Source organism: Sturnira hondurensis, unplaced genomic scaffold (assembly GCF_014824575.4).
Source record: "Sturnira hondurensis isolate 20B ecotype Veracruz unplaced genomic scaffold, ASM1482457v3 Scaffold0011378, whole genome shotgun sequence".
NCBI lineage: Eukaryota > Metazoa > Chordata > Mammalia > Chiroptera > Phyllostomidae > Sturnira > Sturnira hondurensis.
The window spans coordinates 9,039,804-9,067,216 of NW_028084009.1; the positions used below are offsets into that span (position 1 = coordinate 9,039,804).

Here is a 27,413-nt window from a genome sequence, read left to right on the forward strand (position 1 = left end):
GGTTGCCCTGTGTAGCTGGTGCTGAACAGGGCAGCCACATGTCCCTTGGGCTGGCACTGGAGCTCACCTCGGGGCTGGGGGCTGTGTACCCGTCCTCAGGACCCTGCAGAGTGCTGGAGCCACGTGAATACATGGCTCCGTCCAGGAAGGGGGGCTGGTGATGCAGAGGTGGGCGCCAGGCACTGTCCCCTCGGAGGGGAGGGAGGGCAGGCTCCAGGGTCAGCGTTGGGTTGGCCAGCAGCTGCATGGCAGGCCTTCCTCCAACAGGGACTCAGTTGGGTTTCCTTTTTAATCTTTGTTTTTTTTTTTTTTTACATTACTTTTTAGTCCCCTTCTGTTAAGTTTTCAAGGTCCTCTGTCTACAGGACTCAGTGATGACAAGGCTCAGAAACCTGTGTGATCCCCCCTGTCCCCTGGCTGCCCCCCACCCAGCCGCTGTGACTGCTACTGGTTAATCGAATATTTGGGAGGTTTCTTTGAAGATTCTATTTTTAGAGAGTAGAGAGGAGGGATAAAGGGAGAGAAACATAAATACGTGGTTGCTGCTTCTGCACCCCCAACTGGGGACCCAGGCATGTGCCCTGACTGGGAATTGCACCTGAGACCCTCTGGTTTGCAGGCCGGTGCTCCATCCACTGAGCCACAGCAGCCAGGGCATCTTTAATCCAGTATGTTTTCATGCAAAAGCAACTAGGAATGTGGATTCTCATTCACTTCTCTGCTCCAAAGATGCCACAGTGTCACTGCCGTGTCCAGAAGTGCTACCTGCACTCACCCCCTAAGGCCGTGTCTGACAGCCTCCATCTCTTGCTGCCTGCGTCGCACACCTGCCCGTTCCCAACACCCTGGGTTTACAGCAGGTAACCCCCTCACTCTTCCTTTGGGGTTGGAGAGCCAGGCTCAGCCCAGATGTAACAGCAAGGAAGGGTGGCAACCTCCCATGGTCGGGAGGAACCCGTGTACCAGGGGTGATCTGATACTGAGGGTGGAGAGACGTCTGTCCGACCCTCGAGGGCCTTGCACTTCCATCTTTGGGGTAGGACTCAGTGTTTCCCTAGATAATGCATGTGTGGGGGATCTGGTGAGAGTAGCAGAGACTCGGGGTACTGCTGGGCTGGCTGTGAAGGGCGGCCTGCTTTCCTGGAGCTTCTGGTGGAACAGTGTCGTCTGCCTCACCTGGTCAGAGGGCCTGTGAGGTTCAGGACCTGACCCTGCTGCTATGCACATCTGACAGGTGTCCTTCCTGTGACTTTCTCTGAACAGGTTGGCTTGTGTGTCTATAAATGCTTGTACTAATGCACTTTTTGTGCAGCATGCATCTTGCGTACTGTCCCGAGGTGTCACAAGCATTTGTTACCATGTAGCCTTTCTGTCCCTTCTCTATCGCTGTATCCTTTGGGTGTATGTGTGCAGTAGGCTGTTTCCCTTTTCACTGTTCTGATCACACTGAGAGTAGCCTAGTGCACAGGCCTTTTTCTGTACCCAGGGAATGGGTTTCTAGGAAGAATGTAACCGCATCAGAACTGCTAGGTCAGGGAGGGGCTCAGTACGGCCTGCTCCACTCATTCTTGCTGCTCCCAACCTAGTGCAATCTGAAACTGGTACCGGGGCCGGTTTGCTTTCTGCTTTTCCCGATGAATCTGGCCTGAAACCTCTCATCCTGTTGATTCAGGAGGCATAGCTATCAACCTGCCTTTCCTTGCTGCCTGCTTGACGTTGCTCAAGGTAACAACTGCCAGGATGCTTCCCGAGCTTTCTTCCCGTTACAGGCCCTGGGACAGACCAGATGGTTTAAGGGAACAGCGCGATGGCAAAAGGTGGAAGAAGCAGGCAGAGGTAGACAGGGCAGAGCTTGTTGACAGGCAATAAACCGTGGGACTGCTACACTCACAAGGAGTCTAGATAGCGAAGGGTGGCGAGGTCTCCCCTCCTTCGGGTCTGTAAGATGAGCAGGGACCTGAGTGGAAGCTGCTCCTGCCCTCCCGCGCTCCCGCACCATCGCGTGTGGGAGGTCCTGGGAGGTTGGCTGGACGCTGGCAGGGGCGTTTGGGTGGCTGATAAGGAAGAAAGGAAGTTCCAGCGGTGAGCAAGCGTCAGTCCCACCGCAGCTGGGGAGTGTGGTCGGCCGCCACTCCGACCCGTTTCGTCTCCCGTCTTTGACGAGAACAGTTACATTTTCTCCATCTTACGTAAAGCGCTGAGCAAACTCAGCTTAAGACAAGTCCCCGCACCTCTTCTGGGCGGCTCGCCGCAGTGCCGGCTGGCCCAGCCGAGAACACCGAGGCAAGGCCTGGCGGCCTGCGCTTCCGGCTCCGCAGGGGCGAGACCCGCCCACCGGCTGTCACTTGGGACCCCGCCCCTAGTGGGCGGTGCCTCTACCCAGTGCACTGGGCGCACGCGCAGTTGGCTCCGCCCACTGCTACGAACCGACAGGGCCCACGTCCTTCCGGGGGCGCGCGCGCCGGTGCGGGTGCGTGCGTGAGCGTGTGCGAGCGTGCGTGTCCCCGCCGCTTCTGCCGGTTCTGCTCCCGCGCCCTCTGCTGCTGCCCCCGCTACCGCCGCCGCCACTTCTCCCCGGGGTCTCCAAGGCGCTGCCCCGGCTGAGGAGTGCGTCGGCCGGCTGCCATCTAGCGCTGCGCAGCGGAGCCGCGGAGCCGGCGGACGGGCGGGCGGGCGTGCGCGCGGACAGGTGAGCTCACGGCGGGCCCAGTGGGCCTCCCGTCAGGCCCGGGCGGGCGGCGGGGCGAGGGGGCGGCGATGTGTGCTGGACGCTTCGGGGCGAAGGATCCGAGGGGTGTGCGGGGGTCTCGGGGCGAGGGCTCCTCAGGGTGCGTGGGGCCTCGGGACGTGGGGCGGTGCGCCGCAGCCGGAAATGGCGGCGACCCTCCCTCGGGGCCGGGACGCGGGGTGGGCGGGGGCGGAGCTTCGTGGAGGCCCGCGTCGGCGGCGGGGCCGGTGGATGCTGCTGCCGGGAGAGGCCCCTGCGGCGGGGCAAACCCCTGGTGGGCGGAAAGGTGCGACTGCTGCACGGCCCCGGCTCCACGCTTGCCTCTGTTGGGTTGGCCCTGCAGAGCGAGGCGGGTGGGGCCGCGCCTGGGGGTCTCGGTCTTCCTCCTCCTTGCTGGTGCTGCCAGGTCGGGGCGCGCGCGGCCGCCCCCACCCCCACTGTTCCCGTGACCGACGGGAGGGTCTTCCTTCCTGCGTGGTGGTGCCTGTTTCGATTCTAACTTGTGTGTTAGGTCTGGATTAAGGACTCCCTGTTTCATTGCCTAAGAGGATTTCTCAAAATTCGCTCAGTTTTGTCATACAGAGAAAGGAAGCCAAAGTCTTGGTTTTATTTCTGTCTTCGAGTTTAGGCTTGATCAGGGACTTTTTACCCAGCTGGTCGTAGCTCCAGTGGTGCCCTTACTGATTTGGCAGACACCTCCATCCTCACTTAGTTGTGTGTTTAAAAACTATCTGGAAGACAAGAGCATCAAATAAGAATCACCCCATCTGTTGCCATGGCTGCATTAAGGTTTTATGTTCATTCACTTGTTTCTCTCTTGTTAGAGGGTTTGGTGAGTTTTGGGACTGAGTGATGTGTCCCCATGAGAGATGAAAGGAGGAGCCAGGAATTCTGGGCTTCCGGAAACTTTGTGACCCAGCCTGTGTGGTTCTCCCTCCACTGGGGTCAGGGCTCTGGGCGGCTTGTGGACATGCCAAGGATTGTAGGGCAGCTCTGGCCTGCTGGGCCAATCTGCTTGGGCAACGCAGATGGCTCAGTCCTCCCTCGGTCACTGTAGATGGCGTGGTGACCAACGCTGGACTCTGAGGGAGAGGTGTGTCACAGGTCCCCTTGTCCCGAGCATGGAGCTGTGTGGAGAGCAGCTTCTGGGCATGTGGAGGAGACTGAGCCTTGCTGAGGGACCCTGTGGGGGATCCTGCATGGCGTCCAGGTGGGAGTCCTTGGAGAGGGTGCTTGTCAGGCCGCCCTGCCCCTCACTCCATGACCTGTCAGCCCCCGGCAGCCCCATTGGCCTCCTTGCTGGTCTCCGAGCAGGGTCCCATGCTATGGGCACAGGTCTGCCGGGCACACTCAGCTTCCTCCTGCTTCTGCTTCCTGAGGCCAGGGCCATCTCGACTCCCCACAAGGCTACAGCTCTCCCCGCGACTCTGCAGTTTCTGTCACACTTAGTGTCTCACTGTGCGGTGGGGCCCCAGGGAGACTGTATGGTGCAGACAGAGGTTGCTAGTGCACACCCAGGAAATACGTGTTGAGTGAATGGAAGTGGGAACCTGGTGACCAGCAGCTGTTTGACAGATACAATGACCTTGTCATTGGGCAGTGATGGTGGGTATAGACCTTGCTGGGGGTCCTGGGCTATGAGGGAGGGCGATGGCAAATCCCTGCCCTCTGGGCCAGTGGTGAGGCAGGTCAGGGAGGTGCTGGGGACTGCTCTGTGCACCTTGTTGCAACTTCTATAATTCTTTCAAAATAAAAAGGTTTCAAAATCAGATCTGCCACTGGTAATGTGTTTAGAAATTTTGTCTTTGGTTACCAGCCCTCCCCCCCAAAAAAAACCCCAAACCCACATGCTCATCTCCATGTACTCTGTGTGATCCGTGGGTGGAGCGGGGTGACTGGGGTGGCACTTAGGGCAGCTCCGTGCAGTGAGCTGGTCCTGAGACGCTGCTGAGGCTCTGGGACGGCCCTGGGGCTGCGGGGCTCTGGAGACGTGGCAGACTCCCATCCAGCACCCATGTTGATTCTCCGAGGGGGTTTGGTGGTGTCTCTAAGGCGACTCTGTTCATGTGCAGGGGCTGAGTGGGGGCTGTGTGTTCCTCAGCCAGTGCTGTCCTTGAGTCCCCTTCACGTGCAGAGTCCGGGTCGCCATGCTTGGGTGTGTGTACTCTGTATCCAGGTGCTTGCCCACTCTCAGACCAGACTCCTTCTTGTTCTGCCCCCTGCAGAGTCCCAGGGCCAGCTGCTCATGGCATGCCTGTAGAGCCCAGGTGAGCAAGGCTCATGCTGTCCCAGGTGCAGGAGTTTGCAGGGTGGGCAGCCACAGTGCAGAGAGGTCAGGGACTGCGAAGCAGTGGAGTTTTGTCCGAAGTGGGAGTTTGCTTCTGAAATCAGGGGGTAAGATGGTTAAGAGGCACACAGATGCAGGGCCCCTTGGGAAAGTCCTGGACGCTCCCTAGAGTAGTCTGTGCAGGTGTGGGGCAGCTCGGCGCAGGTGGAAGCCCAGCCAGCAGCTGTAGGGGTGAGGGGAGCAGTCCGTATGTGGAGTCCCAGCCCTCTGCAGGCCCGTGTTCTCACGACCCTGTAGCGCTTTCAGATGCCACCCTGTCAGTAGCACTGCCACCAGCACCAGGGCTGGAGGCGGGCAGGTGCTGGCCTCTGTGTGCATTGGCGCCTTCGACACACGGTGCACTTCCCGAGATGTGAGTGGTGACGCGAGCAGGCACACATCTGCTGGTCTTCCAGGTGGCTTTTTCGGAGTATTGGGAGTGCAGGCAGTGCACTGCAGCTCCCTGGCTTGGAGCTCCCGCGTCACAGTGGGGCGCGGCATGTGTTGTGAGGTAGGCAGACCGCATCTTGGCTGCAGAAGGCAGTGGATTTCCAGGGGGGAGACTCTTAGCTCCCCATGCCTGCCCCCAGATGAGGAAGGGGTGCTTGCCCTGCCTGCAGTCGGGGCAGGGGGAGTGTGGGGAGTGGTGGATGGAGGGACTCCTCGTCAATTGCTTGGTGAAAATGAGGAACGAAGATGCTGAAAAGGGATGACAGTTGTCTCACTGAAGGGAACTAACTGCCTTGACCGCCCTGGCACTAGGCGGCTCTTGGGCAGTGACCTCCCTGAGGGGATTAGCAGCGCGTTGCTGAGTGGCCGCCCGGAGGATTTTGGGATTAGATTACCAGACCGACTTTAGTTTGGATGTTGTCTGTCCTTACTCTTCGAACTCATTCTGTTTGCTTGGGTTCTGCCTTAGTCCTTGGTGCTGGCCTAGAATGGATTCAAGTCTTTGGGAAATAGAATTGTTTTAAATGCTAAGAGTTTTGCAAACACATTGGGAGTTAGCCCTGAAATTGCAGAACTTGCGTCTCATTCTGAAGAGGGAAGTGCCGGTGGCCCCGGGTGGTGGGTGTCACTGGAGATGGCACCACACAGTCTCCCTGTGAGGGCTGACCCGTGTGCACAGAAAGCCCACCTGCTCCCCAGATCACCATGCACATGTCACAGACACAGCTTTTAAAAGTGGGTTCTGTCTTTCAACCCCCGTGGTGTTTTTAAATAACATGATCCCTGGTGAGTGGTCTGGACAGGTCCTTGAATGTGTGTGGATGAAGGTTGCTCCTCATCATGGGCCATTTGCAATTTCATTGTCCTTTCAACTTTCCTGCACTGCTGGTGGTTTCCAGGATGAACTGTGCGGTCACTGGCGTCTCCCCTGCGGTGTCCCAGAGAGTCTGTGCCAGCTGGTCACAAAGTTGCAGTTCTGGGAGTCAGAGGATCGGAATGCCGACAATCAGCTGTGCCCCGCCCTGGCTCTCTCCAGAGGGAGGGTCCGTTTCTTAGAGCCTCCTGGCCCTATGGAGGGGAAAGGTGTCATCGGGACACCAATGGAACCAAAACCTCCTGTCCTACGCTGACCCTGCATGGCTTCAAGGGGCGGTGCGGGCGTGGGGACTCAGGCCGAGACCTCAGGCTCCACAGATGCCCGTGCCAGGGGGGTTGTGCCCCTGGCTGGAGGCGTCAGGCAGGAGTGACGGCTCCCTGCTGTGCGGAGGGCCAGGTTCTCAGACAGGCAACCCTGTTTCGTGTTCCTGTGCGTCTCAGGGCGGGTGCGTCTCAGGGCATGCACCTGTTGCAGATGCAAGAGACTCTGTGGCCTCATCTGTGGCATTTCACCAACTCGGGCGTCAGCTAGCTCTCTCGGCGTGTGCAGTCCCTTCCCTGGGGTGGCGCTGTCTGGGGTTGGGGGTCACTGGTAGTCAGCATCACTGCTGAGCTGCTCCGGGCCTGGTGGCTCTCCCACAGGGTCTGAGTCGGTGTCTTGGCCCACGCCGTCTGCAAGAGGGGCACTCTCCTGTGTTCCGTGAAGCTGAGGTGGTCTCTAGACCACCAGCACGTTCTTCCTGGTGGCATTCCCCAGAGGAGACTCTGTGCTCGGCCGCCCGCTGTTTTGTGCCCTTTCTCTTGGGGGACACAGCCCCTCGGGGCTCCCCATGCACCTGCTGCTGCTGCCCAGTCCGCAGAGCCTGGGGCAGCAGAGGTGCGGAAGAGCGTGCGTGTCCTGGGGTCTCGGGTGGTGTGAGACCAGAGGTCCAGTGCCACAGGCCCGGGTGCGCCTCACCTGTAGGGGAGATGCTCAGCCCTCCGCTGTCTGGTTCCATGTTTAGGTTTGGAAATAAGTTGCAGCAGCGGTGTCAGACTCATTTTCACCAGGGGCCTTGTCAGCCTCGCCGTGGCCTTCAAGGGGCCGAGTATGAGTACTAGGACTGTGTACACGTAACTGCTCATTAACTCCGGGCAAGGAGCTCGGCGCTACTGCGGGATGGAAACAAGGTGGAGGCCGGGTTCAGCCCATGGTCCTTGTGTTTGCCGCCTGCGAATTAAGGTTTCCTGGAAGTCTTGGTTGGGACGGTTGTGTCCTGGAACAGAACCTCTTTCCTCCCACACCCTGTGAAGGCCAGGCCTTGCGGGCTGCAGTGCTGGGATGGTGGGAACGTCGTGCATGCCCAGCAGCTTTGTGGTGGGTGAGGTTCTGGCGTTGGGGACCCCTTGACACAGGGCTCAGACCTCAGCTGTGCCCTCGACTTACTTCCCAGCTGATGACACCCCCGATGACAGGTAGGACTGTGGGGCGTGGCCAGAGTGGTGGGCACTGTGGTGGTCCGCGACCACCTCCGCTCTCAGATGGAACGCGCCTCCACCCTCATGGCGCCCCCACCCGCCACTCTCCCTCCGACTCAGGGCGCCCTCTGCAGCAGTTCACTGAAGAAAGGCCTTGTCCAGTTTCTGGACAGAAGTCTCGACTGCGCGCAGAATGAGCCCAGCTGGTGCTCACCACTGCTCTGCTGGGCGTGGGGCAGCGAGTTCACAGTGTGGGAGCCCCGGCTCCGGGTGGGGTGTGCCCTGGGCCAGGGCGTCTCTTCCTCACATCTCCGACCCGTCGCCTCTGTTCCCCTGTGAGTCACGAGGGCAGGGCGTCCATTTCCTTTCAGTCCAGGACGGCAGGACACCCTCCTTTGTGACCTGGCCCAGGGCTAGTGGTGGGGAAGGTTGGCGACTTGCTGCGCTTTGGGGGAGTGCTGCCTGGCCTCAGGTGTAGGGTCCTTGGCTCTCTTGTGCTTCGAAGGCTGGTGGGAAGGTCGGCCCTACACGTGAGCCCTGTGCTTTCAGGCCGAGCACCCCTGTTGCTGCGTGTTTTGAGAGGTGAGGAGGAAGCACGGGGAACCGGGTCTCCTGCTTCCAGCAACTTCAGGAGTCACTGGCATGTGAAACACAGTAAAGTCAGGAATGACAGCGACGAAGGCCATGCAGCCCCGTCCCCTCACGCCGCCCATGTTCTTGGTCTTGACGCTGTGGGTGCGTCTGTGGGGGTCGCTGTGGCCAGTCCCTTCTGATCCGCAGGGTGTGATTGTTTTGGAGTAGGTGATGAATTCAGGGTGGTGCATTTGCCCGGTGGTCTTCTGCACCAGCTGTGCTGGGAGTGTCCCCAGCACGGGCCACAGCTGCCCTCCCTGACCCAGGTGCTCCGGACCCACCTGCTGCTTCCAGGCCCGTCGGCTGTCCATTCCCTGCAGCCTCTGTGGAAGCTGCACATGTGACCTGAGACCCAGGCCGGGTCCAGGCTGCACCATGCCTAGTAGCAGCTGCCTCCCCAGAGGGTTTTGCTGGTGGCCACTGTGGGGTGTGTGCCACTGTTTCTTGACTCATCACCTGATGAGTCACTGTGGTCTCATTTCAGCGTGACTGCTGCCCTTGGCGGTCTTCATCGGTTTTTGGTGGTCTCTGTGTGACGTGACATGGCCCCTCCTCCTCTCTTTCTCCTTCTTCTCTGAAACTCGTTCGACCTTTACCTTTACACCATTGAGGCAGAGACCTTGCAATCATATTCTGTGATCATAACCTTGAACTTGTTTATCTGTGAGTTTATTGCTGAACCTCACTTTCACTTGCGGAAACTTTATTGTAGCTCTGGGGGCCGGTCCAGCCACATTCCTGGGTGATCCCTGGTGGCCTGGAGGCTGAGGGTGGGTACAGTAGCCTGGAGGCTGTAGCAGCAGGGTCCCCAGAAACTGCAGACCCACGGTATGGCCCTCCTGCTGCTGACCAGCTCCACCCAGACCTCGGGCTGTGAGGCCTGGGCGCAGGGATACGGGGCCCAGTCCCTGTGCCAAGGAGCATTGGCTCCTGGGGCCCAGCTCTCCACGTGTCTGAGAGCCCCTGTCCTCACGGTGATGCCTGTGTCATCAGGTGTGTTAAGCAGTGCCAACTAATGACATGCACAGGATGCCAACGGACTGGCAGGCTTTGTAGAAGTTTGAGACCACCCCAGGTGACGTCAGAGGTTTTGAGTGAAGGTACTGAGGGTGGAATGCAGTAACCTTGACCCTGGAGCAGCGTGAGGGCAGGGGTGCTGGCCCCACACAGAGAAGCCCTCATACCACAGTCAGCTCTCTGCATATGAGGGTCCCTTGCTGAGGGGTCGGCCGGGACAGTGTGGGCTCAACTTCACAGGTCTGTTGCAGCCCGGTGTACACATGGGCCCCATGCAGTGCGGACTGAGCAGCTCATGGTCAGTGGTCGGTGTCCATGGCAGGCTGGGGGCCCATGGGGCCCCTGGGACAGGGCGCCAGGCTGTCTCACGTCCACCTTCTCTTCTGAACAGAGCAGTGTGCCTGTGCTTACAAGACTTTAGAAGAGTGTGGGACAGTTTACTTTTGACCTTGAGACTGAGGACTTACCGAACAAAAATGAAGGAGAAAGTGGACGAGGTGCTGCTGGAGCGCAGTCCCAGGGCGGCCGCGTGGCCCGCTGTGGTGTTGATTGCCACAGGAGTGTGAGAGAGCTCACACCCACCGAACGACAGCGCTGTGAGCAGGGAGGGCTGTGGATTAAGGCCTTTGTGGTTTTTGAGACCAGTGAAGGGGTCAGTGTCCTGGACAGATGGACAGCCTGTCGGTGGTTGGCAAGTGCCACCCACAGGGTGCCCTGTGCGTCCGTCCTCAGGGGCCCATCCAGGGTGCCAATTCCCGTGGCTGGGCACCATTTTGCCCTGGCAAGGGGGTGCCCAGGGGCTGGGACAGGCGTGGCTGAGGTGCGGGGCTGGAGTGGGCAGCTGCAGGGGCCTGGAGTTCACGGGCGGCTCTGCGCCCCACGTCTGCTCCTGGCGAGCTGCCCGAGGCGAGGGGGCAGGTTTCGGTCCTTCCTGTCTGGGACCACGGGCTGACTGGGCCTGGTAGATGGCAGCGAGCACAGCTGCCTGGGAGGGCAAGTTGCGGGGAGAGTGTCGGGCGCCAGCCCACGCGCGTCTGTGCGTGTCAGTGAAAGCACTCAGGGAAGGGCTCTCAGACCTCTCTGTCAGCAGCGGGTGCCTTTGGGACCAGCCTCACCCTCCGCAGCGTCTTGGGGGGTCTTCGGGCTGCGTAGGGTCGGCCGGGGCTCATGTCCTGTGGCGTCTCCCACCATGTCACTGCTCCAGTTTGTGACTTCTGGCAAGGCCACGCCCAGTGTCTCTTGGAGGGGCCGTGACCCATGACCTTCCGCAGCAGGTTTCCATGTGAGCGGTGTTTCCCATTCTCCTGGATGAGGGCTGGGGTCGAGGGATCTCTGAGGAACCCCCGATGCATCCAGGTGGCTGCCCTGCACTGTGTCCCCGGGGGTGTGCGGTTCTAGACACAGCCCCTTCCCCAGCCCGTGGTGTTGCCAGTCGTTTTCCAGAGCTGCTCTTGCAGGTGCGTGCTTGTGTCTCGTGGCAGTTTCATGGGACCTTCCTGAAAGAGGAGAGACCTGAGGGCCTCCTCCTGCCTCTGTCTCTGCACTGCCACCAGAGGCAGCCACACTGTGGGCCTCTGGGCCTGGCCCTGCCCTCCAGAAACTCACTCCTCTCTCCTCCTCTGCCACCGATGGTCAGAGCAGGTGGCTGCAGCGGGGCCTGGGGCCGCAGAGCCCCCTTCAGCAGGAGAGGGAAGCGCAGCTGGTGGTCTCTGGCAGCTCGGAGGGGCGGGGCCCCAGCGCCAGCCAGCAGCTGAGCTGCACGGGGGCTACGCAGTGTCAGGAAGTAAAGCTGAGTAGCTTCTGGGGAGAAGTGTGAGCGGCGGTTGTGTACAGTGAGGGCGCTCATCGCGATCCAAGTGGGGGACGTGGGAAGCGTCTCTGGGACGTTCCCGGTTGTGACTGGGAGGGTGGGGTCCGGGTTCATGTTCCTGCTGGGCATCACCACTGAGGGGCTGCGTGCCCCCCTTCCTGCGTGTGAGCTCCGCGCAGTAGCTCCTGAGAGTGGGAACTGGTCTCTCTGTAAGATGTTTGCAAACCTGCAGTGCCCGAGGTGGCACACGGTGTTTCCCAACAGCAGGTTGGATTCAGCGAAGCTCTTCCTGTAGCGCATTTGCTGCAGACGCAGGAGTTGGGGTGCAGCCCCTCCCCGGCCCTCCCGCCCGTCCTGGGGAGCACAGGCACGACCTGCAGGACAGGTGGTGTTCTGCTCATTCTGTCCGCCGCCAGGTCCCCAGCTTCAGGGACAGTGTGGCAGATGCTTCACGAGTGTTGCAAAAGCAGGCTACCCAGGCAGACGCTCGAGGATGCACCGCAGAAGGCAGCAGTCTCTGCGGGCGTGGGGGCAGCAGTGGGGGGCTGCCCAGGGGTCTGGGTGGGAGGGGGCAGGGAGGAGGTCAGGGCGTCTCCACTTGGGAGGGGTCTGGTCTGTCAGGCCCAGTGGGTGGCGGAGGCAGTGCTTGGAATGGGTGACAGCATGCTGCCTGGGTGGCACCCGAGTGGGGGCTGCTGGGAGCAGGGCCCAGCCCCCGACCCCTGGCAGCACCGAGGGAGGGCCCACGGAGGGGCAGCGGTGCGTTGAGAGAGCCTCCCGCTCTGCAGATGCTTGCGTGGGTCTGGCTGGCAGCAGTCACCCCAGAACACAGATACAATGTCCCTGAAGCAGAGCTGGCCTGAGGGCTGGCTGGGCCCTCCTGGGGCGGGGACTGGGAACAGGATGTGGGGTGCGGCCAGGTCTTCACCTGGTCTCGGAAGTGCCTTTGAAACCTAGTGAGGCAGGTGAGGTTGGAAGGACAGTGGGTGCTCCTTCAGGCAGCCCAAGGAAGTGGAACAGAAAGATGTTGGTAGGTTCGTCTGAGGACCAGTCACCAACTCAGCAAAGTGGGGATGTCACCAGACCTTGAGGTTGTGGGCAGAGGACACTTGGGTTTCCCCCAGGGACTTGCGTGGTTCTCAGCTCAGCTGTGTGTCTGTGGAGCCAGGTGCTGGGGAGCAGGAGGGCAATGGGGGGCAGTCATCAGGTTTGACATGGATGTTGCTCCTCTTTTTAACACTTTATTTTTAGAGAGAGAGAGAAAGAGAGGGAGAGAAACATCAGCGTGTGGTTGCCTCTCCTCTGCCCCCTACTGGGGAATCTGGCCTGCAACCCAGGCCTGTGCCCTGACTGGGAATCAAACCTACCACCCTTTGGTTCGCAGGTTTGTCTCAGTCCACTGAACCACACCAGCCAGGGCTGTAGGGTAATGTTTTAAGATGATCTTTTTCTCCTGTATTGGACAAGTATTTATTTCTTCTAATCCTGAAGGTATATCTGTTCATTATAGAACATTGGGAAAATAAAGTATTAAGTTTTCAAGGGTTGATTTTAGTGATTAAAACTCCCCAAACTTCCTCCCATCCCCTGTGGCCTCCCCTTTGCCAGCGTCCCCTGCGGAAGGAGGAAGGACCCTTGCATTTGTGGTTAAAGTCTGGTTGCAGGACTGACCGCTCAGCTGAACAGGAAACTGGGAAGCATGTCTGCCTGGCAGTGGCTGCTCTCTGGCCGGAACGCCCGCCTGTGCAGTGCGAGTGAGGGCAGTGTGGGGTGCGGGCACCCCGGTTCCCCTGCCTGGGCAGCGTCAGCTGGGCCCTGACCCTGACCGTGGAGCACGGCGTGAGCCCTGTCGTGCCAGCTCCTTCCTCCCTCAGGGCCGGGCAGCGCTTCAGGCTTCGTGGCTGCAGACGGCGTTGCAGCCGATCGGGGTGGGGGCTCCATTCTGGGGGCTGGGCACACCGTACCTCCCCGGATTGCCTGGGCAGACAGCCTGCCCTCCCTCTGACCAGGCACAGCGTGAGGCCTCGCCCCCAACGGCCTGCTGCTGGGTTGCCGTGCCAGTGTGAGCGTGCGTGTGAAATGCAGTCACACACAGTGTCTGTCACCCTGGCCACAGTCTCTGCACTGGAGCCCATGCGTTCATTTTCTTCACTTTGGGTTGACTCTTTTCTTCGTCGACTGAGTTCTTTGCTTTCCAATTCCTGCTGGACAAGTTTCTGGAGAGAATGGAAGCCATCTTTCTTGGGTGTCCCTGAAGCTTTGCCCAGAAAGCTGCTCCTGCAGACGCTGTGGGTCGCTCTTTGCTGCCCTTGGGCTGGGGGTGTGGCCTGGCTCCTCCCAGGTCAGACAGCGACACGCTGTGTCATCCGTGCTTCTGATGGGCTGCAGTGGTCTGGCGGCCAAGGAGCCTTGAACCGGCCCAGAGACTTGCTGTTAGTTGTAATTGATTTTTTAAAAAGATTTTATTCATTTATTTCTAGACAGAGGGGAAGGAGGAAGAAAGAAAAATCAGTGTGTGGTTGCCTCTCTCACGCCCCCTACTGGGGACCCAGCCCTCGACACAGGCCTGTGCCCTGACTGGGAATCCAACTGGCTACCTTTGGTTCACAGGCTGGTGCTCAATCCACTGAGCCACGTCAGCCAGGGCTGTTAATTGTAATTTTAATTGAGATAATTATAGACTCGTGTTGTTGTAGGAAATAACACAGGCATTGTGCCTGGTTTCCGGCAGCGGTAACATCTCACAAAACTGGTAATATCACAGTCGGGATGCCTGCGGAGATTTCTGGTTCTTCTTGGACCTGTGCGTGTGTGCGTTACTACTCCAGTTCTCAACTCTAGTAGTGGTTTGTGACTTGACCTCCAGGGTCAAGATCCTGAATGCACCCAACACCGCTGGGACCCATGGGGCCGGTCCCCATCACCCAGTGTGGCTCCCGGGAGGCCCGTGGGCCCCTCACGCCGAGTGGCAGTGAGCAGCCCCCTTGGGCGCAGCAGGCGGGACTGGCTCAGGGGCCGGTTTGCTGCGAGTGTCCTGCACAGGTGTCAGTGCGAACGTGTCCTCTCTCCTCCTGGACACCTCCCCTGGGGCTGGGATCCCTGTTCCCCCCGAGCTGCCCCGAGCCCTCTACCCAGGCCCAGCCGTGTGCCCGTGCTGGAGCTGCCTGTGCACCTCTTGAGTCGGCCGCGGGCTTGTGGGTGCCAGGGGCTCAGGCCCCGCTGCGGAGCGTGTCCCAGTGTGGGGACAGACCTCTTGAGCCCGTCCACTTGCTCGGTGACAGACATCTGCACTGTTGCCCAGAGGCTGGCCGCCGTGGACCTCCGTGCGCACATCTGCCAGCGGGGGTGTGTGCTCCTGTCGGTGAGCACCGTGCTTCGCAGTGGGGGTGCGGGGCCACGTGGCGAGGGCAGGCTGTACTCGGTGCCTCCAGACGGCTGTGAGGGTGGCAGCACCTCCCACGGCGGCAGTGGTGAGAGCCTGTGGGCCTCACGCCCTCGCCAGCACTCTGACAGGAGCCGCCCCAGCTGACGTGTCATAGGGCTTGCTCCTGATGACCAGTGGAGTCCAGCCTCTCCTCATGCACCATGGTCATCGGCCTGTGTTTCAACATATTCCGGTCTTTTGTGTATCTTTGTAAATTGTAGTTTTGTTGTGCAGTTGAGCTGCGTAAGGGTTTCTGTGCACTGTGGGTGTGCGTCACCTCCCAGGTACATGTGACATGAGTACTTTCCACTCTTTGCGGCTGGCCCTGTGTGTGGGCGTCCACGTGGGCCTTGGACACTGGTGTGGGCATGTCCTGGATCAGGTGCCTGGGGCCTCACGCACGGCTCTCCTGTGGGCGTTGTCGTGCTGGTCTTGGCCGCTGCCTTCCCACTTACGTTTTGGAGTCAGTTTGTCAGTTCCTATACCAAAGAGAGTTAAGGTTATATTCGGTCTATAGGTTCAGCTGGAGAGAATAGACATCTGAACAATATGGGTCTTTTAATCCATGAATCTGGTAAACCTCTCCTATTCTTTTTTTTAAAAAGGTTTTGTGCCCTGGCTGGTGTAGCTCAGTGGGTTGAATGCGGGCCTGAGAACCAAAGGGTCATCAGTTCAATTCCCACTCAGGGAATGACTTGCACATGCCTGGGTTGCAAGCCAGGTCCCTGATGTGGGGCATGTGAGAGGCAACCACACATTGATGTTTTGCTCCCACTCTTCCTCCCTCCCTTCAGAAACATCAGTGTGTGGTTGCCTCTTGTGCACCCCCTACTGGGAACCTGGCCTGCAACCCAGGCCTGTGCCCTGACTGGGAATCAAACCCGCAACCCTTTGGTTCGCAGTCCACCGCTCAGTCCACTGAGCTACACCAGCCAGGGCTCTTATTCTTTTAGATCTTTCATTTCTCTTGGCAGTGTGTGGTTTTCAGTGTAGAAATCTTGGTTGTCTTTTGTTATGTAAATTTATGGCTCTGGATGCTGCCGCAAATGAAATTCAGAAACGCATGTATGTAGCTGTCCCCCCTTACTTACAGCGGCCATGATCCGAGACCCCCAGCAGACGCTGTAGCTGTGGGTGGCACCTGCTCCTATAGATGCTGTGTTTCTTCTACACACTCGCACCAGCGGCAGGGTCCACACAGCCAGCAGGCCCAATGCGAGACTAACCACAGAGACTGGGAGTAAAGCGGAGCACTGTGGCCACCCCAGTGGTGAAGGTTGTGGGAATGGCTTCGGGGTCATTGTCAAGTAGGATAAGGGTGACTTGAGCACGAGCTCAGTGACACATGACAGCTGACCAGGACACTGACAGGCAGGGAGCGCAGACAGGGAGGATGAGGATGCGCTGGACACAGGGACACTCGGGGCTTGGGAAGGATGGAGCCGGATGGGGCTGGACAGTGTGAGATCTCGCCCCGCGTCTTGGAGGGCGCACAGCTCACAGCCCAAGAGCTGTCTGCCCTGGGATTTCTCGGTAGAACTGTTCTCCCAAACCTTCGCTGACAGGAACTGGGGAACAGCACTTCTCCCCCTCTTCTGGGCTGAGGTCTGGAGGGGTTTGTTGTTTTTTTTTTTTAAATATTTTATTTATTTATCTTTAGAGGGGAAGGGAAGGAGAGAGGGAGAGAAATATCAGTGTATGGTTGCCTCTGCCGAGGACACACAATGTATCGTGTGTTCCCTGCTGGGAACTGGCCTGCAACCTAGGCATGTGCCCTGACTGGGAATCAAACTGCGATCGTGTGGTTCACAGGCTTGCACTCAACCCACTGAGCTAGACCAGCCAGTGCTGGAGTTTTATACAGCACACTTCCATCCTGTGACCTCGCTCACTTCGCTTACTTCTTTGTGTTTGGTGGATTCCTTAGGATATCCCAGAGAAACAACTGAGCTGTCCCAAAGAGGGGCCACTGGTGTCTCTGCAGGGCCTGGGCCCGTGGCTGAGCGTGGAGGGCAGCACGGGCACCCTGCAGTAGCTCTGCGTCTGGGGTGTCTTTGCAGCCCAGGGTGTCGGGGCCCCACGGCCTCCCGGAGGGAGTGCATCAGCATCCGTGTCGCCCCTCCCTTGGTGGTTGAGTGGGGCCACTGTCTGGGCCTGGAGCTTCTGCTGGGTGGGGCTCTCTGGTCTGGGGCGGACTCTGGGTTCTCAGCTGGAGGCGGCTCGCGTTCTCTGTTTTGTCCTGGGTGAGCATCGGTGTCCATCCCATCTGGTTTCCTCGCCCCAAGGGTCCCTGGTCCTCTGCTGTCACCTTTCGTCAGGCCCAGAGGGTCTGCACTCAGGGCCCATCCGCCTCACGCGGACACCGTGTCTCCAGGTAGCCACGTGTTCACGCAGGGGCACTTCTCTGTGTCCCCCGCCCTTCTCTCTCCTTGATCTCCGCTCTATATATTTTTTTTTCTGTTTCTGTGGTGTTTGCCCTGTTGTTTTCTAGCAGGTGAAGTGACTGACACCTTAGGTCTCTATCCATATGTTGTATTCTGTTCTTTTTCATTCGAGCCACACATCACTTGGAGCGGTATTGGTTAAGGTGCTGGCCCGGCGTCTCAGTGGGAGTGTCATCCCAATGTGACAGGCTGCAGGTTTGACCTCAGACAGGGTGCGTGTGCACAGGAGTCAGCTGGCCAGTGGCACCCAGGAGCAGAGCAACGGCTTGGTGTCTGTGTGTCTCTCTCTCAAGTCATCCTTTTTTAAAAGTGTGTTGTTCAATTGTAAAATACTTGAGGTTTTCCTAGATATCTTAACTTTGGTTTCTAATTCAATTCTTTGAGGATCGGGGAACATACTGTGTGTGATTTTAAGCCTCTTGAATTTATCGAAGCTTGCTTTAAGGCTCAAGGGGCGTGTGTCTGGTGGTTTTTAAAACATGCATCCTCCGTGGGTGTCGGCACTGTGTAAGTGTCACGGTCTTCAGCCTGCGGCACCTGGTGCTTTGTTTCTAGCTTTGCTGTCGTTCTGTCGGTTTCTGAGGACGGGGTGTGGTGTTGCGATTTTGTAGCGTGGCGTTGTCTCTCCTTCCCTGCACTTCTGCCTTCGCACGTTCGGGGGGTCAGTTTTGAAAGCATGTCTCTTGCCGACAGCATGGAGTTGGGTGCTTCTTTGTCCCTCTGATCCTCTCTTCGTTTTCTTTCAGCTTCTCCGCTCCGCCTCACAGCCATTTTTACTAAGCGGCTGCTCTAGGGTCAAAGCCACTTGGTTTTTACAGCCCATGGGGGGCGGTGGGGCACAGCTCGCCACACGCACAGGTGGGAACAGCCCGTGCTGCGGTTGAGGAGCGCCCACCTGTCTGTCTGTCCACCCATCCGTGCTGAGTCTCCCTTGCCTTCTCCTCGCAGACTCGCCGACCATGGCCGACCAGCGCCAGCGCTCACTCTCTACCTCTGGCGAATCGCTGTACCATGTGCTCGGGCTGGACAAGAACGCGACCTCGGATGACATTAAAAAGTCCTATCGGTACGAGATGGCCCTGGGGGGCGGGCGCACCCTGTGCTGTGGCCGCCCCGGCCCCGAGCCATCCGTTTTCGATTCCACCGGGCCCACTCAGGAGTCGGCGTTGCTGTGTGTGGCGTGTTCCCTATGAGCTTAAAGTCGTTACCCTGATGTGTTTATGAGCAGTCTGCCTGGCGCAGACGGTGCTGCAGGAAGTGCGGGGAAGTGGGTCTGACCTACTCAACCAGGGGCGTCCGCCCCTGACCGCCCCTGACCGCCCCTGACTGCCTGTCCCCCCACCCTGGGGCAGCCTCCCGCGTGCAGTTTGCTGCTCAACCAGTAGAGGTCAGAGCAGGGCGTGCCTTCGCACTGGTGGCTGAGGCTTCTGTGGGCCCTGACCACCTGCTTTTGGGGGGAGGAGGAAAGTGCACGGAGCAGGCAGGTGGCCCTGCTCCTGGCGCCTCCGCACAGTGGGTCTGCATGACACACGAGACAACACATGGGCTCGGTTCGCAGGAAGCTGGCCTTGAAGTATCACCCCGACAAGAACCCTGACAACCCCGAGGCCGCAGACAAGTTCAAGGAGATCAACAACGCACACGCCATCCTCACTGACGCCACCAAGCGGAACATCTACGACAAGTACGGCTCTCTGGGGCTCTACGTGGCCGAGCAGTTCGGGGAGGAGAACGTGAACACCTACTTCGTGCTGTCCAGTTGGTGGGCCAAGGTGAGGGGCGTGGGGCTGCTGGCCGGGCAGCGGGTGCCCAGCAGGCCCTCACGTGATGCGCATGCGGTGCTGGTGGCGGCGCCTCCACTCCGCCCCCCGTGTGCGACGAGCACGGGCAGACTCACCTGCCTGTCACCTCAGCACCTGTCCCAAGTCACCCTGCACGTTCGGCACAAGGACGCCACTGTCCCGGGCCGTGTGTACTTTCGCCTTTGGGAAGACTCACAGGGAATCTCGCTTGTTGTATTTTTAATGCCCTCCCCCCTTTGTTCAGGGCCCTGTGGCAGGGAAGGGGGAGGGCGTGCCTGTGGCCCACGCTCAGGGTCCCACCTTTGCAGGATGCTGTCCTGACACACCCAGTCCCTCTCGTCTCTCCTGGCTCCCATGGCCGTCGCCTCGCGCTCCTTGGGCGGCGGGAGACAGGGAGCATCCCGGGGGACGCTGTGGGGGCGTCCTGGGGCAGGGGGCGCTCCTGGCCAGGGCACCCAGTCAGCCGCCCCCACCCCCAGGCCCTGTTCGCCGTCTGCGGGCTCCTCACCTGCTGCTACTGCTGCTGCTGCCTGTGCTGCTGCTTCAACTGCTGCTGTGGGAAGTGCAAGCCCAAGGCACCCGAGGGCGAGGAGACCGAGTTCTACGTGTCCCCCGAGGACCTGGAGGCGCAGCTGCAGTCGGACGAGCGGGGTGAGTGTGCCCAGGGCCCGGCCTGCGTGCGGGGGGCGGCGCCGGAGCGGGCCCTCACCCGCACCAACCTGTCTTGTCAAACAGGCGGGCACTGACACGGTGCCGGGATGTGTGTGTGGCGGCCGGGCCTGTTGGGGACATGGACTCGGAGGTAAAAGCGGACACGGGCTGTCCCCGCCCGCCCGTGCGGTAGCCGTAGTGCCGGGGGCCAAGCAGGCGGGCGGGCCTCGGGCAGAGGAGGAAGGTTGTGTTGGGGGGAGGTCAGCAGACGGCCTCCCCTCTGCACGTGCTGGTCCTGTCACTCTTGCCCCGGCTGGGCTCGGCAATGGAGCAGTGCCACTGCAGGGCGTGTGCATGGAGGTCACATTGCCCGCCTGCGGCCGCCGACCTCATGCGATGAGCGTGCATGTGGTTCCTTTTCAGAGGCCACAGACACGCCGATTGTCATACAGCCAGCGTCTGCCACAGAGACTACCCAGCTCACGGCCGACTCCCACCCCAGCTACCACACCGACGGGTTCAATTAAGTGCAGAGAAGCTGTGATTGGCGGATCAATCAGCACCGGCCCCTTCGAACCTAGAATCATGAACTGTAGTCAGAGAGGCAGGGAGGGGGCCGCTCTGGCCGCAGGGAAGGGACCCCTCCTGCCTCTGTGCCCACCCGCCCGCCGACCCCCACCCCGGGAAGTTCGTAGCATGCGGTATTTACAGCAGTGTAGCTACGGTCGCTGTCCCCGTTTTCTCCTCCTCCATTCGCATGTGTGGGCTTCTGCTCTGTGTCTGTCTGTGTTGTGGGTACCTGGCAGGGCAGCCGCAGGGCCCGGGTGGTGGTGCCGCCCGGGCTGTCACCCAGGCTGCTGCAGTGCGTTGCCCACATGGTGTGGCGTCCCCGCCGCTCTGGGCACAGCCGGGGTGGGTGCTGCAGTGGGGCTGTGGCATCTGGTCCAGCAGGGCAGCCACAGTCGGGGCCTCTGGGCTGGCCTGCTGTCGAGGGGCTGAGTGGGTCCTCCGGGTGCTGCCATGTCCCGTGGTGCTGGTGGCAAGGACAGTGTGTGCAGGTCCTGTCCACCTCCTAGGCTTGGCCTGGTGGTGGGGCTTTTCCCGAGTGCACGTGCGCTGTGTGGACTGCAGGGGCCCCCAACCCTGAGACCACCTTCCCTGCCTGTGTCTGGCCTGAATCCCCTGTGCCACGAGTGTATCCCTCAGCCCGGGAGCTTGGTCAGTGGCCACGTCTAGGCGTTCTTCTCTCTCCCTTCTCTGCGTTGCCTTCCATGCTCCCCAGGCCCTGCGCCTCTTTGTGGCTGTTCTTGGACATCTGAGCACCACTGTGGCCCTGTTAGTCATAGTCGGGCTGAGAGTCCAGGCTCCGGTGGCGCCTGGCTGCCCAGCCTGCTCTCTGCTTCCAGAGCCCTGCTCACTCCTTCCCCTGCTGCTCCCCGGCCAGAGCCAGAGATGCCAGGGCCCTGGGGAGGGACCCGCTGGACCAAAGGCCCGCTCTGGCCCAGGAGCCTGAGGCCTCTGTCTGTCAGCCCCTCACCGCTGTCTCGGCCGGTGCCCCCTGGGAGCTGCTGGAGGTGGGTCCTTGTCTGTGTCCCAGACTGCGGGTGGCGTCCTTGCTGTGGGCACAGGAGCATGGCCCATGCGGGCCTGGTTCTTGCAGAGCGAGTCCAGGAGCTGCTACTGTGTGCCCCGAGCTGCCAGGAGAGTGGAGGCTTGGTTCTCCATGCTGGACAGCTGAGCATGTGCTCCCAAAGCCGCGGTTCTCGCCCGCAGGCCACCCAGACGGCAGGCTCGGCGGGCTGGGTCGTGGCCGGAAGGCACGGCAGCATCAAGCTGCAGCTCGTGTGTGAGGGCCTGGCCACTCGGCCCTGCTCGTGTGGTCTTGCTCGGATGGTCACGGAGACCCGGCAAGAGGGCATCCCTGCCCTGTGGCATCAGCTCAGAGCTGGTGCTGACACCAGGCCTCCCTGCGAGGAAGAGACTCGTTTTGGACCCCCGCAGTGCGGGAGGAGGCAAGGACAGGTGGCATCTGCCCTGTGGGTGTCTCTGGAAGTCACTCGGGAAGGGCACTGCTCCTCCCCAGGGGGACCAAGCACCTTGTGGGGAACCTTTTGCATCAGGCTGAGAGCCACCTGTGCAGTGGCTCGGGGGCTGTGCGATGGCTGGGCTGCCACACGTCTGCCAGTTGTTGACCTTCCCCCAGGGGCTGGGGCACGGGTGCCAGGCGGGTCTCTGTGGACTTAGAATGGCTGATGGGCCCAGCAAGGGTGTGGCGCAGGCTGCCTGTGCCAGGCAGACCCTCCTAGGGCGGCACTGTGGTCGGGTCTCTGCGTTTCCGTTTCTCGTGGTCTGTTTCCCGGGTGAGCAGAGCGGCTGAGGCTGAAGAGGCCACCTGTTTGTGCGCTGAGCGGGGGCAGCCCTGCACCCCACCCCAAGGCCACCCAGAGTGGCAGCCACGCGGGGCCAGTACTGGTGTGTGTGGCCCAGACATGGTGGGGTCTGTTTTGCCAAAGGAGGGGCTGGCCAGACAGACCACCGGAATGGTGGGCACTTAAGGGGTCTGGCAGCACAGCCCATGGCCCAGCAGCTGCTGGTGGGTAGTAGGTTCTGTTCCACCGAGCAGTGTGGTCTCATCTTGTCTCCTTTTGGCTCTGTTTTCATTTCAAACTGCTTTAGATGTTGCTGCTCGGAGCGGGAACCTTCCTAGCTGATGGGTTGGTGCAGCCCGCCCCATGGGCCCTTGACGGGCAGCGGGGCTTTTCCCCCAGCTCCTGCTTGGGGGCCGGCCCTGCCAGGCCATTCTGCATGTTCCCACATGGGCAGTGTGTGCCGAACATGCTGGGGCCTGCGGGGGGGCCCACCGGCAGTCTGGGGAGACCTTTTGCCTCTCTGGCACCAGGCTCGGGGCGGGGGGTGACGTGGGGAGGGGGTTGTCCTTCCCTGGCTCCAGCTTGTCCTTCCAGGGGCCCAGTGGCAGCAGCTGTGAAGCAAGTGGCTGATTTCATTCCTCCCTCAGTTCTGAGCCGTGAATGCACGGCCCAGGCTGACCCATGTGTCGTGTTGTCCTGGGTGTGGCCTCCTCCGTGGAGTGGGTAAAAGCCACCTCTCTACAGCCCTTACCAGCACAGTGGGCATCGTCTGTGCTGCAGGCATGGGCAGTGGGGTGTGTGTGTGTGTACATGTATGTACATGTATGTGTCGTGCAGCCCTGTGACGGCTGCTGTTGAGGGCAGGTACAATAAAGGCGGCTCTAAAATAGCCTCTGTCTCTTGGCGTGTTGGGGCGGGCGGAGGGGCCCCTCAGCTCCTCTGCTGGCGGTTCAAAAGAGACCCCTGACGTGGCCCTGTACCCAGAATTCCTGGATGGCCAGTGTGGCCACTGTCGGCCTCCGCAGGGCAGGGCGCCCATTCCCAGGGCCCTTCATGGCGATTGTCTGACCCACAGGTGTGTGTCCCTGTGTGACATATGGGAGGCAGTGGGAACCCTTTTCTCGTGGAGACTCTGAGACCAGTTTTCTGAGCACTTGAGAGAATCAGTGACCAAGCGTTCTGAGCCGTCAGTGTTGGGACCATACCCGTGGGGGTGGCGGGCAGCGCGGGGCCCGGCCGTCCCCCGGCAGATGGACTTGTGCTGAGCACCAACTGAGGGCGGCGTGCGCCGAAACACGCCGTGATGCGTGTGACACTGAGTGCATGGGTGGCGCCGCCTGAGCTCCGTCCTGTGGTGGGGCCCAGGGTCCAGGGCTGCTCCGTCCTGTGTGTCTGGGTGTCACTCGGAAGTGAAGATGTAACAATTGTAAAATAAATGTTTTCACTGCAGACCAAGGTGTGTCTTTCTCCTGGGGCCCTGCAGAACCCTGCCTGGGGGCTTTGTGCTGAGGGGCCAGCCGACCTGGGGGCCCCTCCTCAGTCCCCCGGGAGCTCAGGAGTCACTGCCACCTGCTGGGTCCAGGTGTGGACGGACCTCCCTCGCCTTTGTTTTCTGAACACTGAGGCCAGAGGGAAGCGGCCCAGGAGCTGTAAGAACTGGGAGCCCAGGACCACTGGACTGGGCTCGCAGCCCTCGGGGACGTGTCTGGGCACTGTCTCCTCCCTACGTGCTTCAGACACAGCAGCACCCCCTCTCTCCTGAGTCTGTGAGTGACCGTCCACCTGGGTGAGTGGCCTCCGACATTTGGACAACGTGGAGGCTGGTGGGCAGAGCTCACCACTGGCTTGTGCTGTGTGCTGGCCATGGGCAGCTCCATCCTTTTCACCTTTGTCCTGGCCATTCAGAGGCCTGCCCCGTGGAGTCATCTGCTGAATGCTGACTCAGGTCCTCCCACCTGGCCCTGCAGCAGTCACAGGCCCAGGGGCAGGTGCTGTCCCTGGACTGGGGTATGGCCCAGACCCCAACCACCTTCGAGCCTGCAGTTTGCTCACCCTGAGACAAGTGTTCATCTTGGGTTCTGCCTCCTGGGGCTTCAGGCCCAGCCACATGTGCCCTTCTGCCCTGGGTGGGGGAGGCCACCCTGACTCAGGAGGCCCATGGGTTGTGGGCTGGGACCCTCGGTCTTCCTCTGTGCCCTCGGTCTTGGCTCAGGGCCAGGCCAAAGCATTCTGAAAAAATGGGAGCTGCTGTAAAAATGCTAAGTAATGCGGCAAACACCTTGAAACAAACCATTTGGAGGTGAGAAATAGGAAGTTTGGGTTAGGTTTTCCATTACAGGAAAAGTGACTGAAAACCTGCTCAGACACCCCACCCCTCCCGGCGGTGGCTGCGGCATTTCTGTGGTTCCTGTCCCCAGTTTTGAGCCCTCCTTGCTGGGCTGTGTGCCCTCAAACCGTGGGCACTGGGGCCAGCTCCATGCCGTGTGCCCGTGCCAGAGTCTGTTCCTGGGGTGCGGGTGGTGGTCTTTTTAATCAGTCCCCATGGCTGCATGCAGGTCCAGTCTGTGAATTTTCACCGCTGCACAGTCTGCCAGCAGGTGAACCACCAGCACCCGAGTCCGGCCTGTGGGCACTGTGGTTGGTGGTTCACCCCAGCAGGGCCTGGCATTGGCTGCCTTCCTGGCTCCGGTGACCTCAGCTACCCGTGCCACTGGCTGCGCCTGCCTCCCGCCCCCGCCGGCCTTGGTGTCCTCAGGCGCATTTCCTTACTGTGACTCTCCTTGACTATCTCCACATTTTTTCAGTTTCCCCTGTGGGACTCTTACCGGGAACTGCAAGTAACCCGTGCCTCTGCTCTCCCTAGCCCCTGTACTCCTGGTGCGGGTGGCACTCACCGCTTCGGACAGGGCGGCCTCGCGTGTCCTCCCGTCAACCCCCTCCGGCCAGGAGCACTACAAGCAAACTAGGTCACCTCGAGCCCTGCAGGCAGGTGTCAGTGCCTTTTGTGTCCGCGTGGGCGGGGCTTCCCGGGAGCCCCGCCCCCGCCACATTCCCCAAGACCTGGCGGAGGGTTCTATGTCCGCTGGTTCCCCCACTGCGGTGAGTGCCAAGTCTTGTCCCTGGGCCGGTGCCGGGACCCCAGGCTCCCTGGACCTGACCCTGCGGTGAGGGGCCCCTGGGGATTCCTTGGGCCGGGACCGACCAAGCAGTCGCCTGAATCCGCCCCAGTCCGTGTTGGCCTTCCTCATTGGCTGCACCAATCGGCCGCGTCAGCATTCGCAATAGTTTATTCCTGGAGCTGGAGGGGACAGCCGGCAAGCATCGGTCACACACAGGGGTCTCCGTGGCAGGGGCAGGCAGGGCCTTGGGCCCCGGCGTGCCAGGGCCACGCGAGGACTTGCTCTTGCTCAGTAACCACAGCAGGACACGGAGATGGGGGCAACTGGGCTCCTCAGGGCATGGGGGAGGGTCACTGGTGTCATCTGACTGCGTGCGCGTCACAAAGCAGCTTTGCCCCAAACCTAGGCGTCCCCCACCAGTACATGGGGCAGCGCTGTCAACCCCCCAGCCAGGAGCACAGGGCCCCAGGTCACCGCAGAGAGACTCTGCTACTGCTGTCCTGGTTTGTCAGGTCTGGTTTGGGGGCTGCCCCCTCCCTGCCGAACTCCAAGTCCCGGAGGAGTGGAGCCCCTGCTTCAGAGGGACCCCCTGTTTCCCACCAGGAAACAAACCCTGGCGAGCACCCCACTTCAGATGTGGATTCCCCCAGACTTTGGGCTTCGGGAGTATCTGATGCCCCAACAATGGGACCAAGGGCCTTCTCCGCGCAGATGTGCAGTCCTCCAGCTGTCTTGGTGGCCGACACTTAAGCCAGCTGGGACTAGGGTGCCCGGAGATTGGGGTGATCAGAGCCAGAGCCAGCCCCAAGCCTAGCCACGCGGCAGGGAGTGGTTCTTGGCCCCCAGCTTGAAGCTGAAAGGTGAGCAGAGGTTCCAAGGGACCCTTGCCTGGAGTGTCAGCCCTGGAGTGGCCACTGTTCCCAGCCCAGTCCCTCCTTGGCCCCATCTTGTGACAGTCACAGAATGGGTCCCCGCATCTCACATGCGAACTGCCCCATTCTTACCCTTCTAACCCAGGCACAGCCCGATCCGTCTGCCACCCCCTGCCCCTCACAACCCTGTGCACCCTCCCCTCCTGTTACCCCCAGCCTCCCGCCCCTCAGCTGGACCTTGGGGTGCCGGAAGCCCCCAGCCTCAGGCCTCGCCCAGGGACCAGTGCAGTAAGTCCTCCCCCTGGGGCTCTCGGGCCGCATCAGGGGCCCAGGAGTCCCTGCGCCGCACAGAATGCTTCCGGACTCCAGAGGTACCCACTGAGGCTCCACAAGGCCCTCCTGTGCCCACGTGTCCTGCCCAAGTCAGCATGTAGACCCTCTGTGCCTCTGTTGTTGGACCAGACCCGAGCCCCGGCCCTGAAGGGGTGCCTCAGGCTTCCTCATGCTGCGACAGCTTCTGATGGGGAAGGGGCGGCGCCTCGTGGGCTGACGAACCTGAGATTGACCCTGCAGACACCATTCTCAGGTCGGGCAGTCCTGGAGGCACAACCCAGCACAGTGGTGGCACCTCCCTAGGCGGGTCTCTCCTCGGGGAGCCTCACCCCACCTGGGCTGTGTGTTAGGGGCCTCCGGACCAGGGCAGGGACTGGCTGCCTGGCGGCTCCCAGCCGAGGGCCCCTCCAAGCTCTGCAGGCCCCTCCAAGCTCTGCAGTCCCCTCCTCCCTCCTCAGGTGAGAGGGCTGACGTCCAGCTCCAGGGCCACCTGGCTCCCACCCCCACCCAGGTGGTCCATTCAAGGGTTTCCTGGGTGGGTTCTCCCGTCCCCAAGATCACCCCCGAGCCTTCCGCCCCCACTGGACCCTCCAGGCGTGTCCAGCACCTGTTTCCAGGCGAGTCCCGGACCTTGGATCTGGGGCTGGGAGGCTCCCAGGGGCCAGAGAAGTGCCATCCTCCTGTTGGTCCCCAGAGGCCACCCCCCACCCCCCACCCTCATGTCTGTTCAGAAGGTGACCCACTTCCACCACCTAACAGGGCCTGGCAGGAAATGGGCCCAAGATGTCCCCTTGCCTGTGGCCTCACCTCCCTGGGCTGCTTCTGAGGAGGAGACCCCGGCTGAAGGAGGCTGTCCCCCTCCAGGGTGGGGACAGTTGGCCCTCTCCTCCTGAGGGCCCACACATGCACGCGTGTCTTGAACACGCTCTGCTGACGTGTGTGGTGTGGGCACAGGCATGTGGGGTTTCCTTTCTGGGAGCTGGTCAGACCCTGGCTGGGCTTCGGGGCCCTTCCCGGACTGATCTGCCCCTGCCCAGCTACTCCTGAATGGGTCACCCCAACCCTCACTTGGGAAGAAAGGGCTGGCTGGACAGAACAGCG

At 60.7% G+C, this 27,413-nt stretch overlaps 1 protein-coding gene across 3 annotated transcripts; it reads left to right on the forward strand.

Annotated features, from left to right (window-relative positions):
• The first annotated feature begins 2,104 nt into the window (after positions 1-2,104).
• On the forward strand, positions 2,105-23,439 carry DNAJC5 (DnaJ heat shock protein family (Hsp40) member C5). 3 transcript variants are annotated; one of them, XR_005068521.1, is made up of 6 exons: positions 2,469-2,689; positions 18,115-18,232; positions 18,725-18,938; positions 19,448-19,619; positions 19,704-19,770; positions 20,043-20,135. XR_005068521.1 is itself a non-coding variant. In XM_037060122.1 (5 exons), the coding sequence occupies exons 2-5, from the start codon at positions 18,126-18,128 to the stop codon at positions 20,144-20,146; spliced, it is 597 nt and encodes a 198-aa protein (XP_036916017.1). In that variant the 5' UTR covers positions 2,105-2,283; positions 18,115-18,125; the 3' UTR covers positions 20,147-23,439. The 3 variants fall into 3 exon arrangements, 2 of the variants coding, with proteins under 2 accessions (XP_036916017.1, XP_036916016.1); XM_037060122.1 differs by lacking the exons at positions 2,469-2,689; positions 19,704-19,770 and adding an exon at positions 2,105-2,283 and having other exon boundaries at positions 20,043-23,439; XM_037060121.1 differs by lacking the exon at positions 19,704-19,770 and having other exon boundaries at positions 2,471-2,689; positions 20,043-23,439.
• Positions 23,440-27,413: the final 3,974 nt, after the last annotated feature.

Coding starts and splice junctions, on each gene's coding strand:
- DNAJC5 (XM_037060122.1), top strand. CDS start 18,126: ATGGCCGACCAGCGCCAGCGCTCACTCTCTACCTCTGGCGAATCGCTG. Junction 18,939..19,447: donor TGTCCAGTTGGTGGGCCAAG/GTGAGGGGCGTG, acceptor CCCCACCCCCAG/GCCCTGTTCGCCGTCTGCGG. Junction 19,620..20,042: donor GCTGCAGTCGGACGAGCGGG/GTGAGTGTGCCC, acceptor GTTCCTTTTCAG/AGGCCACAGACACGCCGATT.